The 20,860-nt window shown below is 42.4% G+C and overlaps 1 protein-coding gene across 26 annotated transcripts in view; it reads left to right on the top strand.

Annotated features, from left to right (window-relative positions):
- The window catches only part of SORBS2 (sorbin and SH3 domain containing 2), a 687,606-nt gene that overhangs the window by 306,713 nt on the left and 360,033 nt on the right, over positions 1 to 20,860 (top strand). For 16 of the 26 annotated variants that reach the window (XM_078678062.1, XM_078678071.1, XM_078678058.1 and 13 more), the window contains exon 1: positions 15,161 to 15,253. In XM_078678062.1, coding sequence (XP_078534188.1) covers positions 15,193 to 15,253 — 61 coding nt within the window. In that variant the 5' untranslated portion in view covers positions 15,161 to 15,192. Of the gene's footprint in view, positions 1 to 4,844; positions 4,892 to 11,552; positions 11,664 to 15,160; positions 15,254 to 20,860 lie in introns of those variants that run through there. The other 10 variants (XM_078678069.1, XM_078678047.1, XM_078678046.1 and 7 more) reach the window with 2 other exon arrangements.

Here is a 20,860-nt window from a genome sequence, read left to right as displayed (position 1 = left end):
GATGGAGTGAAGTGTTGGATTATTTTTATTGTTTGTACATTACTATAGTGAATTAAAATGTAATTGCATGCCACATCATTTGTCAAAGAACATAAACAAAGCATGGGATATAAGCAATAGGGTGGCATGTCCGAGTCAGGTTAGATGCAGTTGTTTTAAGATGCACCCAATCAGCTTATAGCAACCTAGATGCATTTCCATCTTGAGGCCAGGTGATGCTGATGCATGGAGAAAGAGGAACGGGCTGGGGCAGGAATGAGTGCTGAAGCAGAAGTTTCAGAGGGGTGCATTGAAGGAGAATCGGGGGAGGAGAGACACAGTTATAGGCTAGTAAAAGTGAGACAGTAACGTGGCTAGACACAGAAAGGCACACTAAACAGAATAGGGTAAGAAGCGATGTGGATGAGGACTTAGAAAATGAAGGGCCAGTGAGTGGGGCACGTGATGGGGTTTGCATATTGTCTCTTTGGCGAAGTTTCACTATCAATTCATCATGTTTGAAAGGATGTTGAAAGCATGATGTGGCATAGTTGGCTGTGCACCATAGAAAATACCTGCTTCAAAGGTGGCAGAACCACTTAACATAAAGTTAGATACAAATACCTTCATTCAAGTATTGTTTGTCCATGATTGTCCCAAACGATAATGAAAGGTGGAAGTCATATTCAATGCACAACTTTCTCATCAGAAAACCATCTAGTGAATTAGTATTTCCACCAGAGTGGAATACTTGTATCCATCAAAATATACTTGATCACACTACATTTTTCGTGAAATGTTCTAGTGAGTTTTAAGTTCTCAACGGCTAGAATAGAAGTCATCAGGACATAACACTAAAAAACACATTCAAGAATACACATTCTGGTTTTCACAATCATCTCAACCGTGGTGCCTTGTCCTGCCTTGTCTCCGCTCACTATCCTTATATATGAAAGTATCGCACATGTCCTTTGGTTGCAAGTATTGCACTCTTGCCCTACTCGCATGTAGTCTCTCTTTCTGGTGAAGCATGTGTGATATTCTTTTCTATTGCCATTGCTTTACCACACATCTAACCGAGGTCTGAATGTATCGATGAAGCCTTACCATCAACCCCCTCTACCCTGTGTCTATTCCTCTGGCCTCCACTTGCGCCTCCTCCCACAAGGTCCTGAGAGAGGCAGTGAAAAGAGTGGCACTTTCAACCATAGGCACCATTCTGAGCTGCCGGCCAAATCCATTTTTCATCAAATGTTGTGTTTGATCTCATAAGAAAATGATCACATTGCTGTTGAGTGGGAAAGACAATTCAAGCAAGCAGGCACATGTACTGCTTATTGTGTATGTTATGAATATATGATGAATTCCCGCATTCTTTTTTTCCGCGGGGAATCACAAAGCGGTCGTTATCACGACCGCGTTGTGATTCCGCATACCATTACTCTGCAAGTCGTAACAACAACTTGCGGAGGGGGGGGGGGGGGCTGGAAGTTGGAATAATATATTATAACTATTCCAACTCCAGTCTGTGCAGACACTGGGGAAGGTGTTGGATTTCAAATCCAACACCTCCCCCCCTCCGCAAGTCGTTGTTACGACTTGCGGAGTAATGGTATGCGGAATCACAACACGGTCGTGATAACGACCGCATTGTGATTACCCATGGAGAAAAAGAATTGTCGTAAATGTTGTTTACCGTATGTTATATGTCATCAAATTCATGGTATTTTAATAATTACATGAATATGAGGGTAACATTCATGTTGGCAACAGAAAATTTTGCACCCTAATGGTTAAAGAAATAAAACTGAGTGTAACCGTACCGTAACTGTACATGAGCCAAATGTACTAGGCAAGACAAATATATGGAGGCAACTGGAAATACAGTCAATCACTGAAGTAAATAATAAAGAAGAGGAATGTCTGCCGTTTTTTGCTGAAGTAGATGAGGCTTAGAGGGTTATTGATTTTAGGTGTACAGGGCCAGGCTGACCGTAGCGGTCATCAGGCGTTTGCCCCGGAGGCTGGAAGGGTGGGGGCCGGTTTTGGAGCGGTGGGGGATGGTTTTGCAACGATGCTGCAATATCGACCCCCAGTAACATCAGCAGCAGTGCTGGGTGTCGGGTTTGATAAGCAGCAGTGCTAATGCTTGTCCCCACTCTCCCGGGGGTGGGGGCCGGTCCAACAAAATTGCCAGGCTGCTTTGGGTTCCCAGACCGGCCCTGTAGATGTGTGTTCTAAGCTCTCTGGCTGCGGAAGAGAGAAAGCTAGTCTTGGAAATCCTTTATTTTTTCTACATCTTGGGGATGTTTGAGGGGTACATGCCCTTGATCTTAGTGGCTCTTGGCCTGCCAGGGAGAAAGTGAGAAAAAGAGCCTGTCATTTAAGTATGATGGGAGGTGAAAGTGGAGGAGTGCTGCAGAGTGGAGAATGTCTTTTTAGAGTGCAAGATGCATGTGGAAGAGGTGTGGCGCAGCGGCCAGGGCAACTGACGCTGGATTCTGGGGCTCACGGTTCGATCCCCAGCACCAGCTGCAGGTTAGCTCAGTGGGCACTGGCCAATGGGCAATAGCTCACTTAATCTTCCCGAGGGCCCCCAGCGCCGGGACACCACTTCGGAGGTAGCTGTGCGGTTTACAAATACTGGTATTTCATTTAATTATGTAGGGTATGCCGTAGAGCCTATGGAGAATGGGATTTCTTTCTAGGCGGGATAGTACCAGAGTTTGTACTACTGAGTGCAAATCAGAGGAGGAGACGGATGCAGTTTTCCAGAGCTCTAATTGATAAAGCCGTAGTCTGGATAGATTAGAGGCACCAGGCCAGATTCACAAAGGTTACACACTTTCGAGCAAGTTTACACTTTTGTGCAAGTTTACTACTTTTCGGCACTACTATTATAGTAGTTTACCCTTTTGTAGTAAGTCTAGCACTACACATGGCCAACCACTGGTACTGCAACACCCCCTATAAAATATAATAGAAGTGGAGACTTACCACCAAAGTGTACATTACAATAAAAGTGTAGTTACCAAAAAAGTGCAGTTTGTGAAAATCGAAAAGGAGTAAACTTATTCAAAAGTGTAAGTTACTACAAAAGTGCAGTTTCTGAATAGAACTTAGTAGTACTACTGTAGTACTATAAAACTTACTACAAAGTGCAATATGTGAATCAGGCCCATTGTGTTGAAGTTGATTGTGAGTTTAAACCACAGTTATTTGACATGCCTAAACAAATGAGGAGTGGGTCCTAGAATTCTCCTCTATTTGAAATGCTGAGCTCTGGTTGTTTATGCTGTAATAAAAATAATTCTGCTTTCTTTGGGTTCTGTTTTTAGAAGGCCAAACATGTTTTGTGTTTTATAGTAATTGTCTAAAATCGACTTGCTAGCTCCTTCTACTGCTAAGTCATCTCTAGTCACTTAGATTGTAAGATATCAGAGCTTTGATGTTGTAAGCCCCTAAGCTGAAATTTATACGTGACTCCATATTCCTTAAATCACATCAAGGTATTGCCGCAGCACTCGCGCATGCACATGCTTTGGCAACCAATAATTAAGATGGTATTTTGCAGAGCTCAGATCCTGGCAGCCAGGGTAGGCTAGGGAGTGAGACATGATGCTCTCCTCTCAGCCTTCGCAAATGTTCCTCAAGTTTGTATCTGCGGAGGGGCGAATGCTCGGTTTCGCTAACGTTATCTGTTGTACCAGAAAGGAGTCGTTGCACGTTTAATAAATGCACAACTGTTTTTCGCTGCCTGAGAACCAAACTGTTGGGTACATTTCCATTGCTAAAGGAGAGTATGTCTATATGTGCCTAGAGCTTGTGTGTCAGACATTACTGGAGTCACTGGGTTTGAGTTGTCGTTCAACTCAATGAAACTTTTTTCTGAAGAAATAATCCTTGCTCCCGAGATGTATTTAAGAATAGCGTACTGACAAAGTCATCCCTGGATGAGACCTTCAGGCAGAATGATGATTCACCTGAATATTGATGGATCCAAAATTCTTGCTCACACTCTTCTGCTCACAGAACCTCTATGGAAACATGAACTAACGCAGGTGATAAACCTGGATTTGGGGTTCTCTTACTCTATGGCTTAGAGTGGGAAATGCGAAGTGGAAAATGTGGGACCTCTTCGGTGGGATCCAAGCGCTTTCATAGTGACAGGATAAACGATGTGAAGTTCCATATTTTCAAACATAGATAGACATTTCCAAGTTTAAGCTGAAAGTACTCACGATGCTTAACATTTCCTGCACTGCAGGCAAAGGTTTCTATTTTCAAAACAGCTCGATAGACAGAGTGTGAAATATTTTGCAAGTCAGTAGAAATCACTACAAGAGATCAAATTGTGTGTTGTCCTGAGCATCGCACTATATATTTACTTTTTATTGCATTTATTTCTGTATTTTTGCTCCTTTCTAAGGCTTATAGGATGTGAGTGCAAGCATCATTTCTATAGTATTGTGCAGCAATGGAGTCACCATTCCTTGTCTTTCGATTAGGGAATGTGTACCAAATGGAATACGTTCCCCGTCCTAACACAGCATGCAGGCTATCCCTGAGGGATTCCTCAGTATCAGGATACATGCAGGAGCAGTGAGTACACTGATGCCAATGGGAGCACCCTCTTTGACCATCAGTGAAACCATGCAAAATATCTGAGTAAGGCATGCTAGAGATGAATGACTGCAGGTGGGGCCATGTGGTGCTTCCATAATGGTAGGGGACATGGGCCATTCCAATGTCCATATCTGTCACATTACTGAGGATGTGTGGTATAACACGGAATAGATTTGCTTTCTGAATGCATGTAAGTTTATTATGCACTTTTATAATGTTATTTTATTTGTCTTTTTCAGGACTGAAGATTTACCTCTCAAATTTTTCAGCCACAAAATGAATACAGGTATGTTGCCTTGGAGAAGATTCTTTCATTTGGGGCCATGCTCACTCTGAAGTGAAACTAAACTAACAATGATGTACATTGAAGCTCTTTATCTGTCCACAGTAACTCAGTTACACGAGTCAGGGAATGTAATATAAGTGACAAGAGCCTGCTTCTTCGCTTGTGACACTTTTTTACATTATGCGTTTTCCTTTTTCTTTCTTGGTGCTTACTTGCAGTAGGCAAAATGTGCATGATATTATTGTTCTTTGCGCGTGTACTGGGTACTGGCATTGCTACCTACTGTTCATTTTCACCCACATGTAGCATAGACTGAACCTAAAACTAGAATTGCAGAATGATTTCTACCTGAAATCATGTTAAATAACTTTGATGTTTTTCTTTAAAAATTGTGCTGAAGACTGGTAGCAGGATGTTTCATGTTAACACTTAAGTCAGCGCATACAGATTGCTTGGGTGTACTATTAGTTATCTATATTGTTCCCCAGAGGATATGCGAAGAAAGTCAAATCCATGATCGGTTGACCAATGCTTTGTTCTTTCCTGCAGGCAAGATCATACATGAAAGGAGGTGGACGAAAATCATTTAAAAACTGACTTCCTTAACCCTCTAAATATACTCATGTTTCAGGCTTTCAAGTAGGAAACCACATTTTGAGTACTCACGTTTGTTTTTTGAATCAAAAGGTTGACACAAAGTGCAGGGACGTTTTAACCCCTTCGACGCTGATGACGAGCTGGGCTCGTCATGAGGTAGCCTCCTGCTACGCTGATGACGAGCCCAGCTCGTCACGTAACATGCGAATGAGTAAATCTCAGCGTACGGGCGGAATTCCGCCCGTACGCATGCGGTTAAGGCATGGGTGAAGAGGGCCATGGTCCAGGGCCCCAGGTCCCAGCCATTCAGGGGCCCCTGATAGAGCCAGCTCTGTCCTGCAGATTCTTGCCCTGATAATATTGAATAATGCTTAAATAGATTGTTTTAAATACTGTTATCCTTTAATGTGGGCGATGTGATGGAATCTATTACAGACATTTTCCAGAGAAATGTTGTGTTTATGTTTCATGCAACATCCATAAAAAAGTCTTTTTAGATCAAACCAGCAACTCACATTAGAGAAATGGGAAGGAGTCACCGAGAATTTTTGCTATAATATTAGTGAGCTGCTACTGTGGTATACATTTGCTGAATATCCCTGAATATTAGCTGGAAACACATTTATGATTTGGACTTGTGTGCACGTGCATTGCCAGAGACCTGGCTAAAAGGGCATGAAAGAGCTGAAATTGGATCATAAATTCAGAGATGTTCTGAACAGGCCCCCTAAAAAATCCTTAAGATGTCCCTGAAAGTGAGTCCTAATAATAGACTCGAGTTCGTTCTACAATTTCATGCATGGACAGATATGTCCCCTATAGAGTTCCGACTACAGTGTCCTGTATCAGTGTTTAAACGCCCAACCAAGCCTGGCCCCCAATTGAAAATATGACAAAATAAAAATAATAATAAGGTATCAAAGCATGAAGAAGGCCTTAAAGCCGTTTGCTTGATCGATTACATGTTGATGCCTTCATAAAAGGCTTTTAATCTACTCAAAATAACAGTATCTGTTATCTGTGCTTTAAAAACCTCAAATGGAATTGGCTTAGAATGACAATCAACACATAGCAATTAGAAGAGTTAATTACAACAATATTTTTGCCAGACCGTGCCATTCCTCTCCGTTTTGTTGCCTGTATTCTTTGACAACGCTCTTCTTGGTATTGTTCTAATTAAACGAAAGGCGTGTCAATGAGAAGGTTTAAGTAATAGTGTTTACCTAGAAAAAGAGAAACAATCCGTTTGTCGCTGTACGGTGCCCATACTGTAGTTTATTTCTAGATTCTCCTGAGACTGTCGGCCCCATCTGCTGGAGGATGAGACTGATGAATAATTAAACCTGTTGTGTTTTCGCAAATTAAAAGATGGATCTAAGGCAGCCGTCCAATCAATTATTTCCGGATAATTTCATGTGAGTGGCTGCCCAACCCCTCCACACAGCTGCCTGTCAAGATGGCCTTTCACACATCTTCATTTCAGTGAGAGTGACAAAGATGAACCAGGCCTTTTGCTGTGACACACTCCAGACGTTCAGTAGGGGCGGGAGCTTCTGAAAGCAGAGCCCGCGTGGAGCATGATGGGGCCTGAGTCTGCACTCAGCAGTGACACAGCCAGGGGTGAGTTCGGATTAAAATCGGCCTGGGCATGATAAAAAAAGTGGCCCACATTTGCATATTGCCTTTCCACAAAACACTGCTTGCACAAAGTTTTATAAAAAGAAGGGGGGGGTGTTCCTGACAGAGGCATGTTTTCTTAACTTTTACTTAGAATAAAAAAATTGCATGGAGTAGTTCACACGGATGAAAGACACCTGAAAACAAGTGAGGCCACTTCTGCTCAGGCCCCCTGCCCCGCTTAATATGCTACATTTATGGGCCGGCCCTGCGAGAAAAAGGGAGTGACACCTCCGCCCGTTGGTAAAAGGGAGGTAATGGAGGCCCATCTGCCTCCAGAAAGGACAGTCAGGCTGCTGGCAGCATCCGAACACCACAGACACTGCTCAAATCGCCCACCCCAGGATGCCCAAAACAGCAGCCCACAGCTGGAACTCGGATACCAGACCCTCGGCCATTGCCCGAGTGCCCCCTTACCAATCCGACCCTGAACACAGCATTAGTATTACAACATTGCTGCAACGGGATCCATGAAGCAGAGCTGTCCCCAGGCAACTGTGTATACAGAAGATATTACAGAGAGGCCCTTTGTGGTACTGCCACATGCAATAGTAATTCTGAGGCTCGATGCTGTGACATGTGGGAGAGCGGGCGAAAACGAGCAGTACAAATATAGGGGAGGGATACAGCATGTCTAATAAGATGAATAATGCATTTATAACACCCACGTGGCTCTAACCTTACAGTCGGCAAGTGCTCCTCAAGCATAAGGATTGTCACATACATCAGTAGGTTTAATGTACTGCTTTAAATAGGGGTAGGTAGATTGAATATGATCCCTGAGCAATCTGTTCTCCACAGAACTTCAGATATTGTATTCCACACGTGTGCCCTACTACCTGGGACCTATTGCATGTCAGAACATCGAGTTCAGGTGAGTATAGGTTCTAGTATTTTTCACTCCTCATGTACGTATCTTGAGGGTATATAGATATCATAAAGGTGCATATGTATAGAGTTAAGTGCTGTAAACCTATACTTGCTTATATACAAGTCTATTCACAATATTTTGTCAATCGATATTCTGGCTGCGATATATTGGTAGCTAGATAATTGACACGTGATATCCAGCCATTAACCTCGAGACAGGTAAGAGAGATGGTAGGGTCCATAAGCTTGTGCAAAATGGCTCAGGTTTGGAATGGAATACCCAAACCAGTCCCGGAAAGTTTCATCTCATTCTTGTCTGAGCCGTTTTGCTAGCTGCCTTTCAACATGTTGCGTATTTTGCGCTGTGCCAGAATACCGGAGAAGGGGTACAATGTCATCTATATCCGCTGCTCTTCTCAACAGAGAGAGCTGTGCTCGACCGGGTTCAAAAGGCTGTGTCTTGCCGGACCATAAAGCTATCTATGTGAATCGTTATTAAGACATATTTTGGGAATTAAAATAAAAATGATTGGCGCTAATGTCCATTGACTTCCACTAGAGGTGCATTATAGTATGAATAAGTTATGTTTTTAGACAGAGAAATAATAACACTGTGTACTTGGATAACACTGACGGAGATTCAAATTTGCGACCTTCATATTCCACACCAACCCTAACTTACTAAACTCTTCTGTAAGTTCCAGTAACGCATCCGCTTGCAGCTCTGCTTACCTGCTATTGACTGCCCTTTTTTTTAGCAAGTAACAGGGTTCATTTAAAAACAATGGGATATTATTGGACATGATGATGAATTAAAAAGCCTGTTCAGTGGAGAAGCCAATGTTCTGGTATGAAAGATTTAGGAATATTCGAGCAATGGTAATATCACCAAATTCCCCATTACAGGAACGCAAGACTTTCTGAGAAAACACAAATGGTAGGCACCTGTCTGTGCCTCAAGTGTGTCCTCTGCTCTAATATCCGAGAAGAAGTCCATGATTCAACTATTAGAGAAAAAATAAAACGAATCATTCACCTTGCACAAGATTCACAGAACATAAGTCTCGTCAGAGGGAAGAACCCAAGGGCTCCAATTGCATATTATTGCATGGAAATTAAAAACAACCTCAATCAAATGCAATTCCTGATTTTCGAAGTGAAGCAGCAGCCTGAGTGAAGTAGGTAATATTGATACACTTCAATCATAACATGAATGCTTCTGGATCAAAAGAATAGAGCCCTTGCACTCAAAAGAGCTTAATACTTGCTTTCTGTGAAGCCTTCCAGAATATGTTATATGGGGGTCGATTCCGATTCGGGAAAAACCGCTCCGAATAGCCGTTCGCAGCGTTTTCCCGTGCGAATCGTACCCTGCAACGTCCCCCGTACGTACGACGAAGTACGATTCGTACCAGGAGCCGTACGACTCTAATCTCCGTACGATTCTCCCTCGGAACCCGCTGTACGCGACATCTGTACAGTTCGCGGCTGGTTTTTATGACCGAGCAAGTACGATACGTGTCGGGTACGCACCGTACGACCCTTTTTCTACGGGAGCTGAAAACAGCCGTAAAAGCAGAGTTCGCGCCGAAACAGGTACGGAACGGCCCCCCTGGGTACGGTGCGTACCCCCATGATCGCAGGGGTATGCACCGTACCCCTGCGATCCTGGGGTGTAGGAGCCGTACCCCCATTGTATGATGGGTGTACGAGCCGTACCCCCATTGTGCGATGGGGGTACGGCACATACACCCATCGTACATGGGGTACGGCTCGTACACCGATCGTACAATTGGGGTACGGCCCGTACACCGATCGTACAATGGGGGTACGGCTCGTACACCCCATGATCGCAGGGGTACGGTGCGTACCCCTGCGATCATGGGGGGTACGGACCGTACGGTGTGTATGTGTTTGTGTGCTTTTCTGTACGACTCGCCCTTACCTGACGTGGACCGTACGAATCACGTCCTCATACCCTGGTCCGGATCGTACTAGTCGGGTCGTACGGCATGTGTACGAGTCGTACGGTATGTGTACGAGTCGTACGGTTCACGGTTTCAGCCTTGCAAAACGTACGGATCGCGACAATTCGGACGGATTCACGGAATACGGATCGTACTTCGTGACTTGGACGGACGGGTACGATTCGTACGGAGAGGGCTCCGGATACAAATCGTACAGACGTTTTTTTCCCGAATCGGAATCGACCCCATAATGTTGTTTAAACCAGAGACAACTGATACCTTAACATATGTATAGTATTAGTGCACTTGTAGGCACTGCAGGTGCTTGTTTAGATGACAGGTGAGAAATAGTGACACCTATTTTTCAATTAACCATGTCAAACGTATATAGTGAGCTGAGCTGCAAATCAATGAAACAGTCCATTTGCTATGTTTAAGTGACAGATGGATTGTAAGTAGGCCTGGGTGGAGTCCGCGAAGTGACCGAAAAACTGCTGCGCTATGCGGAGTTCTGCAAGCGGCGGAGTGATTTAGGTTGCACCGTTCGCGCTGATTTTTAGCACCACATGTTTGTCTTCGCTGTAAAATCAGTATGAATGGCACCATGTGCAGCACAAGAGGGCGCCGCTTCTTTCTGCCACTCGAGGAGGTGTTCTACTCAAGCAGCAGCTTCCTCAACGTGAATGGAAGGCTTCACAACACGAGCGATGGTGACCATCTGCGACCACCCACGTTGAGTAATCTCTTTTGGAGCTGGTGGAGCATTGAAATTTCCTCACTCACACTTGCCAACTTAACAGTGGTGAGCAAGGAAAAACTCTGCTTCTCTTAGCGGAGCGGAGATTTTTGGAACTCTGCATGCTCCGCGGAGTGCGGAAAATTCCTAATTGTAAGTGTATCAATCATTGTGCTATGGGTATTTTTTATAATTTAAGATGGGTAAGTGAAGTAAAGACAAAATTATTTTGTACATTCTTTTTTTATGTTAAAAGTAAATTCTGCTGATGGATTTTTTTGAATAGAGATGCACAGTCCTCTTTGATTAAGTAAGAAGGACGGATAGATGCAAAACATAATTACTGTGCGCCTTCATGAAATTGAGTTAAAAAATAAAAATATATAGTAGTTATGTATAAGATGCAGGATCACAGCTCTAGAATATTCACATTTGTAATCACCTAATTTCAATGGGTTTCTATGCACAGATATTGTTACTCATTTCGGGTTGGGTAGCGGAATGGAAAATGGTGCTTGCTGTTGGACTATGGGATCTCAGTGAACCAGAAAAAGAGAGTACTTTGCAGAGTATTGTAGTTCAAGGATGGGAAGTATGCTACAGCTCCAGCATGACAAAGCACAATTGTGTTGGGGTTGTTTAACCATAGACATAGAAGAGTTATGTAGGAAATAGAGCTCATCTGCTCTACTTGTGACCGCGTTTCCCTCCGTCATACACATTCAAGAGCGTGTAATTACTCCAGTATGTCTAAGTTTCAGCTCCCTTACTACCACCGGGGCAGAGGCTATAATCCTATATGTTATTTTAATAGGGACGGCTCTTTGTGGAAGAGGGAAACAGCAACTGCTGGGGACTCAGTAGGCACGAAGAGCGGAGGAAACCCTATTGTGGTTTAGCTTACCTTTAAATCCATTAAAATAAGGTAGGATACTGAAACAGTGGTACATTTACATAATTTTATAGAAATAAAGGGTCGATGTCATACAGTTTGTGTACAGCGAACGGGTAGATTTTGTTTTTTCAAAACGTGGACACATTAAAAACTGGAACAGGTTACTTTAAAAGGAGTAATTATGATGAACCGGTCTTCCAGAATGTGATAATTTTACCATCTGGTTACTTTAATGTAAGATTAAGGTAAGGACTTAACAATGACTGACTTAATGAAATGTACACGAGGCTATCATGATACACAAATGCATTTGACAGGTTGTCCCATGTAAACTATGAGTTCTCTTTGTTTCTGATGTGTTTTTAGGTGGTTCCACTTGAAATATGAGCCTCGAGGAATCAGACACTTGAGTGTACTGCATTGAGCAATTTCACATTGAGTGGTTATGTAAATGTAAAGATTAGATATATGCGAATGGATTCAATGTAGAAACTGAGTTTTGCATGATAATCGGATACAAGAAACATGAATAAACATGAACAAATTAAAATACTTGGAAGAGAGCTTGCTTGCATGTGTTGGAGATTATAAAAGATTACTTGGAGCTACTGAAAAATAAAAAAAATACTAAACATTTCTGAGTACCCAGCTGAATCAGGGGAAGATACCTGGACCTCTAGGCTGCAGGGTGCCAAATAGCCAATTTATTGCACCAAAAAAAGACATAAACAAGAGTGCTAGAGTGAGCTTTTACAACTTAAGGGCCCTATGTTTTGCCCATGCCCTCTCTTTACATACATGTACATTTCAAGAGCTATGGGTAGTAGCAGGTATTTCTGTCTGCTGCGTTAAGTAGGCAGACTGATGGGTGGAGTCATTTAGCCAGGATTCACACCAGTAAACCTGGAGTTACACATAGATCTCTGCTCAAAGCAAATTAAAACCATAGGTATTTTATAACCTTTATTGTGCCAGTAGTGTCTAATGGATCAAGAAAATCAACAACCTCCACATAAAGGCACTCTTTTGTCTAGGCCAAGCATCTCACTTTGCATATCTGTACTTGCCAGTTTTAATGTATGTCATCGTATTAACAGGAATCCAATCCATGGTCATGTAAGATGTAAGAGAAATATAATGTGGATGCGGTGTACTCCCACTCAGCATGCCTTCATGGGTACTGACAAGCCATGGTGCTGCCGCAAAACCCAAGTAGCGGGACGGGCGATTAGAAAAATAATATATATTTTTTTTAACGTACTTGTCCTGCCGCCGATGTTGCCGGCAGCCTCAGTGCTCCTCTTCTGCCTGCTCCTGATGGTGTCCCAGCAGTCCCTCGGACACCAGCACAGGCTCCCCACCCAATCCTGGCGCTGCTCTCAAGAGCATGAGAGCAGCAGCAGGATTGGTCTGATCAACCTGGTTTGCTGCTCAGACAGTGTCTGGGAGTTTGTCTGGGAGTTTGTGCTGTTTCTCCAACACAGCTGGGTTGCAGAAACCTAAGTGCGCATGATGGCCAAACCGTCATGCGCTCATACAGTGCTGCACTTCTCCCCTGCTGTCATCATGCCGGCCCAGACTTGACCAGCTCTAGCGGGTAAATAAAAATAAAATGATAATAGGTTTTATTATCATCTTATTTTCCCTTTTTCCCTCAGCTAGCTATGAGCGGGGGGCTTGGGGGGCGACAATCCTCTCCCAAAGCGGAGCAGCCGCCGCTTCTCACAAGCATTTGCAATGCTTTTCCAATTCTTACACCTGAATAATTTGTGTATTTAATGCATGTCCAAATATTACGCATTTCTATAGAGGGTTATTTAAAAAACCTTTATTATTAAAGGGAACGATTTTCTACTCTCCTAACCCTCCGGGTGTAGGTTTTATCACAATTATGTTTAATAACACGGAAATGCATGTAAATAAATTCTGGATCTCTGAGCATTTTCTACATACCTGGTGAAAAGTTGCAAATCTCTGCTGTGCATCTGGAGATTTGCAACTTTTTGTGGACTGGACTCTCCGGCTATATTGCATGAATTGGTCCAAGCGCTCAATGCACCAATGCACCTGTTGCAGGCATATCTGAGTGACATGTCATGCTACTTCATGCTTGTGCATTCTCTAGCTACACAAGTCATTGATCTGTGCCCTTCTTCAATTCCCCAATTGCTCAATTTATAGTACATTCCTCAAAGAATAAATCTGAAACCTCCATGAGTTCTTATAACTATTTAACGGTGAAGAAAGACACAAGAGGGTTTAGTTCAAATGGCCGCCTAAGTTACTGGAACTCACCCTAATGGTAAAGCAAGTGTTGCGTAAGCTGTTTTTTACACTAAGGTGTTCCCATTAGTCTCGCATGTTGTTTTAAGATTTTTTGCAGAATTCTAGAGGAGCAAAAATATCCTGAACAGATCTTCCAAATACTCCTGCTATGCGGAGGAGAGGTAGAGTATCGACAGCACCTGGGTTTACTGGAGGGACAGCACCCATGGCAAAGTTCCAACAAGGGATGACGCGCAGCCTTTCACTCAGGGCGACGATGGGGGTAGAATCAATGGTGTTTTTTTACCCAAAAAAAACACAGATCAGAAGCTGGTCATGGATTTCTGTCCAGACCGCCCTACACTGAAGGTCTCAATGACCACCCTTGAAATCTGGCAGAAATATCTTAAATGTAAAGAAAAACTCTGCAATAGATTGGAATGTAAATGTTCTGGATTTCAGAAGTTGTTCCCTTTTTTAGGTAAATGTGACTTATTGCCATAGCAAAAGAGCTGTCGATTTGTTTTTAAAATCAATGCATTGTGGTTTTTTCCATTTAGAAATATGTGCAAAATGTAATGTTTCGTATTGTCAAGAAAAGAGATGCCAGTCTCCCACTGCTTCTTGGGTGCTGCTCCTGATCCCATTGTACTATATGCTATACTCAGTTATAACTGCACGAACTTCCAAAGCACAGCAGGTCTTTTATTCTTTTCACTTCTGATGCACAACGATGGCTAAGTAAAAAAATATAACTTTTAATGTGCAATATGTAAGTTTGACAAGAAGAGTCCCATTGTTGGAATGGTTTGCACAATGCCATTTATTTCAGCATGACTTGGGCAGCACCACTGCCACCACACACTGCCACCGTCTGGGTGAGGCTGCAGCACTGCGGCTCCACCGCTGCTGCCGGCGGGTCTGCTGACTCGGTGCTGGGTGGTAGCCATTGTTGCTATGTGTGCATTTGGCCCTGTTGTCCTTCCAAGGCCGCTTCCATGGCTTGTGCTGCTTTCCTCCACTCATGAGTGATTTGAGCAATCCTCACTACGTTTTGGAAAATCTAATCATGTTCAACAGTCGCACATTGCAAGCTTCTGCAAATGCTGAAACGTCTTCCTGAGTTGAGTTCTAACTGCACGTCTTTTGTCTCTTTTTATTTCTGTGTGCGTATGACGTTGGCATATTCTACCCGCGCCATGATGTTGCATGTGCTTGCCCATTGGGTCTCGGGCCGTGTCACCCCCATTTCCTGCTTCCAGACAGCGGTGGCTGTGCTCACAAACGTGCCGCAATGTCTGTCACATTAACCGCTGTGAAGAGAGTGCAGAGTTCGCCAAACCTTTACGCTGCAGGTACACGTACTAACTGACTGATTGTTACACCTGAATGGCTTTCTCTAACATGTGGCACATTGCTTCTCATTGGCTCCTCCAGATCCTTTGTATGTTTGATATAGAAAGTGTTGCTGTGGTTACCTAGGCAGAGGATGTGAACTTTACTAAATGTGCATTTATATGTTTGATAGAAATCGATGATTAGATTATTCAAAGGTTTCATTATGTAGACAAGACCCTAAATGTATGCTGAAATAATGACTTCTCGCAGATAAGTATCAGGTTTTCTATAAAGATGTAAATAAAACTGCCAATAAGACGGTGTCTCAGCAAATAGAGATTTTGTCCTCTAACTATGTAGGTTTGAGTGTGTAGAGTTCACATATTGGTTGCTTTGATTTGAACATGTTGAACTGTATGACCGACCGAGTCATGGGCGTCCCAGACTAGACTCCTGATTTTTAAAATAATTTTCTAAGTACCAAGCTACTTCTGTTGGAACAGGTATGCAGGGCGCATTTGATTTAGGTTCGAAATTGGACTGGACTGGATCCATTGGCCTGAATATGTTAAGCTGCTGCACAGTAAACCTTTGAATTTTCAATGTGTGAATGTATATTTCAAACTAGCCCAAAGCAATTAAAATGTATGGCTGGATTGGTGGGTGGGAGAATGAACAGGGGAAATGTTAGAGGGAGAGGTGTGGCGCCGCGGCCAGGGCGACTGACGCTGGAATCTGGGGACCACGGTTCGATCCCCGGCTCCGGCGGCAGGTTAGCCCAGCACCATGTGACTCTGGGCAATAGCTCGCTTAATCTTCCCGACGGCCCCCAGCGCCTAGAGACCCTTACGGGTGATTGTGCGCTTTACAAATGTGGACTTTACTTTACTTTACTTTTAACCACAAACATAGGAATGTACTGTTGTATGTATACATTTTAATCTAGATGAATTAAAGAGTGTATGCCTGGCAGCCTGCCTAGTTGGTTACGTATGGTAACAAAATATTACTGTGAATAAGAAAAAAAAAAGAAATTCGCTGAAAAAAACAAAGGTTAAAGTAACAATACCGTTTTTTAAAATGTTTAGTAACAACGTAACGTTTTATACAAAAAAAGAAGCAGACATTTGCCAGTTATGGTTATCTCAGTTAGCTATTACTCATTCTCTAAGGTAACTTACAACTCGCACCCTCACCGTACACTGCTAATTACTCCACATATTACATCACTCATTACATCTTCTATGACATCATTAATAATATCACTGCAGCATTTGTGATTAAATTATTGATGATAAAACTATGCATGGCGGGGGCACGAGTTATAGTAACTTTAAAGCACAAGTTGTAGTTTCTTGAAATAACTCTAACTCTAACTGGTGAAGTTTTGTGGTTTTCCAAGTTTAAAATGTTATGTTGTTATTGAACATTTCCCTTAACTATAACATTACTTTAACCTTAGTTTTTTCAGTGAATGTATCATGCATAGGGTATTTCCTGAATGGCAACACTCAATGCTATTGCAAATGTCTTCTTAGAGAGAACTAAAGGTTATGACATCAGAAGACATCGACCAATACTTTGCCTTGAAAATAGCACTCTTTGTATACTATAGAATTAATATTTATTCTTTTGACACTTTTTTCAAGTGTCATACTTAAGAAACAGCCCAAGGTTAGCTGGTTAAAACCTAGCCCCAAATACATTAAGGCCAGATCCTGATCAAGGAAATAGATTATATATGGGTCTAGTGGTAAGAGGTAATATATTTGTTCACATACATTCCATTGGTAAGGGAAGTGAAAGGTTATGAGCAGATTACTAATCCCTGCTCTTTTGTTATTTAGTTATAAATAGTACATTTATGATGAAGAAGGTTTACAAAATTGCGAATGTATGAAAAAGTGGATCTTGGACAGAGGCAGCCCCAGCAGAATATGACAGGCTTCCTCCGATATAATTTATGGCAAATTTAATTGGAAATCAACTTGCGAAATTACATGAGCTGGGAAATTATAAGTGGCGCTAACTCTCTACTAGAAAATAACACTGAATGATTGAAAATACCATTATCAATAGCAAAACAGTAGGATCTGTTCGAGGCAACCAGGATTCCTGTAGTGGATTGACAAGATTCGGGCTGAGGCATTGAGCAGGCAAAACCTTTGAGAAACCTCCTTTAAGTATTCAGAATTTTTGCTGTCCAAAAGTGGGTCAGGATATGACGACTTGGTACTTGGCTACATTATGGGCCTGATTCACAAAGGTAAACGTACACTTCTGTTCAAGTTTTCTATATATTTGGTATTCACAAACTACTAGTTTAATTTTACTAATACTACTTTTACAGCTGCTGAAACTCCACAGTCAGGGAGGAGACCTCCATAATAAAAAGATAGGACAGTCTCTGCAGCTGTAAAATTACTACTAGAAGAATTAAACTCCTAGTTTGTGAATACCAAACAATTGTAAACTTACACAAAAGTCTAAATTTATCATTGTGAATCAGGCGGACAGTGTGTAGTGGGCGGAGCAGATTTCAAGTCAGGACATTAAACTATGCTAGTCCCAATTGGAAAGTTCATGGTATATTAGCAGAGTGGTGCTCTATGAATTGCACCCAGGTGCCCTCTGCATTAAGTAGCTTTTGTTGCAGGGCCATGAATGCTTGATTTAGGGGTAGCAGTCAACTGTGGTAGCTCCCAATGTGCTCTGTGCATTCTGATCCATATGTCCTTGGGTTCAATGGTTTGTGCTGGCTGTGGGAATGAATATTTAAGCCCTCATTTCTTTTTGTTCATGCGCAGTCAATAGGGGCCATTTTGTTGTCTTATGATGTCATCCTTCCAGCTCCTGCATTGTCATGCCCAAAGTACAGAGCACGTCTCAAATATCCCAGCTGGCACTCTCATGTACACTTAGCAGCAGACCCAGCTGATTCCTATTTCTCTGGATGAACTCGTCAGCTTAGACATTTCCTTGGCACCAGTACAAATGCAGATAATCCTACAGTATTCACTTGCTCCCACAGGCGGCTACAGATAGCCCAGCTGGCCGGTTAACCTTTTCTTCTACTCACATAGGAGGTAGGTCAATTCTGGCCTCTGTTGACCTGTTCTCAGCCGCCAGCTCTGTCTGAATTCACAGAGTTGAGGATTCTGGCTGTTTAACGGAGAAGACACTGCTCGAGTGCTCAAGGAGATGGGTTAGGAGTCCTAAGGAAGAACACCCCACCAGGAGCACACCTCACATTCAAACGTTTTAACAACCCTCGCAGAGCTAAGCAAAATGTGTATTCACATTTACATGTGACTTAGAAAGCAGCAGTATGGATCGAGATCATACTTCGTCCATAGAAGACCAGTTATGTTAGCCCTTGGACAGGAGTTCTTTTTGTTAGTCCTCAGTGATATATTCTGTTTGTCAACCCCCAGTTCTGTTTGGTGGCCTGAAAGAACAGTTCTGCTTAGTAGCCATTGGAGCAGTTCTGTTTGACGGATTTCACAGAGCAGATCTGTTTGTTAGATCTCAGAGATCAGTTCTATTTGTTAGCCATATGAGATCAGTTCTGTGTGTTAGACCTCAGACAGCAGTTATGTTTGCTAGCCCTTGGAAAGCAGTTCTGTTTGTTAGTCATCAGTTCTGTTTGGTGGTCTGAAAAGCAGTTCTGCTTGGTAGCCCTTGGAGAGCAGCTCTGTTTGTTAGCCTGGAAGAGCAGTTATCTTTGTTGGTATGGAAGACACGCCGACCTAGACGGACCGCAGGAGCACTCTCCGAGTGCACGAGAATAATGGACTAAGGGTGACATTATTGGTCTAACCAGATATCAGATGCATTTCAGAAGAATTGAGGACATAATTACCTTTCATACGACTGGCATGAAGATCGGTTTTGGATGAGACTGACTACTACAATTTATTTTACTGTGGTAACTTTTTTCTAACAGCCCTGAGGAAGTCTTTTTGGTTTATGAACCAGTGACGAAACACGTGTTGGCAACAGGTTTAGCTATAGGATTGACTGGAATGTTAATACTGAATTCCTTTAATGATGAATACCCCCTGTGGAGCAGGAAGCATAAACAGACAAAGAAATACAACAAAGGAACAAGAACAGTTTTTGTACTGACTGTTTGATTTTTGTGTTGCTCGCTGGTTTCATTATTTAGTCCTCAGTTCTGTTTGGTGGCCTGAAAGAGCAGTTCTGCTTGGTAGCCCTTGGAGAGCAGTTCTGTTTGTTAGATCTCAGAGAGCAGATCAGTTTGTTAGCCTGGAAGAGTGGTTGTCTTTGTTGGTATGGAAGAGTAGTTCTGTTAGTCCTCAGTTCTATTTGCTGGCTTGGAAGAGCAGTTCTGCTTGTTCAGCCTTGGAGAGAAGTTCCGGTGTTAGATCTTAGAGAGCAGTTCTGTGTGTTAGCCCTCAGACAACAGTTCTGTTTCTTAAATCCCAGAGAGCAGTTCTGTTTGTTAAATTTCAGAGAACAGTTCTGTGTGTTGGCCGTCAGAGAGCAGTTCTGTTTGTTAGATCTCAGAGAGCAGTTCTGTGTGTTAGCCTTCAGAGAGCAGTTCTGTTTGTTACATCTCAGAGAGCAGTTCTGTGTGTTAGCCCTCAGAGAACAGTTCTGTTTGTTAGATCTCAGAGAGCAGTTCTGTGTGTTGGATCACTGACTAAATATCGAGGGCCGAAATATGGACTACCCAAAATATCAATGCCAAAATATCGACAGACAAAATATCGAATTCCTATCTACAAAAAGGTAAGTACCAAAATATCGAATCCAAAATATCGTTTAAAATTATATACTTAGTAAAAATATCGAATTTCTTAAAAATAATGTAAAATTAAAAAAATAGCTAAAATAAATAGCTAAAATATACTTAAAAATACTTAAATTACCTTAAAATTATTAAATAATTAATTTAACTTGTAAATAAAAAAACATACAATCATATATGTTAAAACATGTATATATATTAACATATTATTTATAAAAAATATACAATATTAATATATAGCGGGAGTGTAAAAATTACTATTCCCACTCCTGGAAGTGCAACAGTAGGGAAAGCGTTGGATAGTGTAGGGGTAAAAATTACTATTCCCACTCCAAAGAGTGCACCAGTAGGGAAATCGATGGATAGCGTAGGGGTAAAAATTACTATTCCCACTCCAGAGAGTGCAACAGTAGCGAAGGCGTTGGATAGCGTAGAGGTACAAATTACTATTCCCACTCCAGAGAGTGCAACAGTAGGGAAAGCGTTGGATAGGGTAGGGGTAAAAATTACTATTCCCACTCCAGAGAGTGCAACAGTAGGGAAAGCGTTGGATAGCATAGGGGTAAAAATTACTATTCCCACTCCAGAGAGTGCAACAGTAGGGAAAGCGTTGGATAGCGTAGGGGTAAAAATTACTATTCCCACTCCAGAGAGTGCAACAGTAGGGAAAGCGTTGGATAGCGTAGGGGTAAAAATTACTATTCCCACTCCAGAGAGTGCAACAGTAGGAAAGGCGTTGGATAGCGTAGGGGTAAAAATTACTATTCCCACTCCAGAGAGTGCAACAGTAGGGAAAGCGTTGGATAGCGTAGGGGTAAAAATTACTATTCCCACTCCAGAGAGTGCAACA

Source organism: Lissotriton helveticus, chromosome 2_2 (assembly GCF_964261635.1).
Source record: "Lissotriton helveticus chromosome 2_2, aLisHel1.1, whole genome shotgun sequence".
NCBI lineage: Eukaryota > Metazoa > Chordata > Amphibia > Caudata > Salamandridae > Lissotriton > Lissotriton helveticus.
This window is presented reverse-complemented; position numbering and strand designations above follow the sequence as displayed.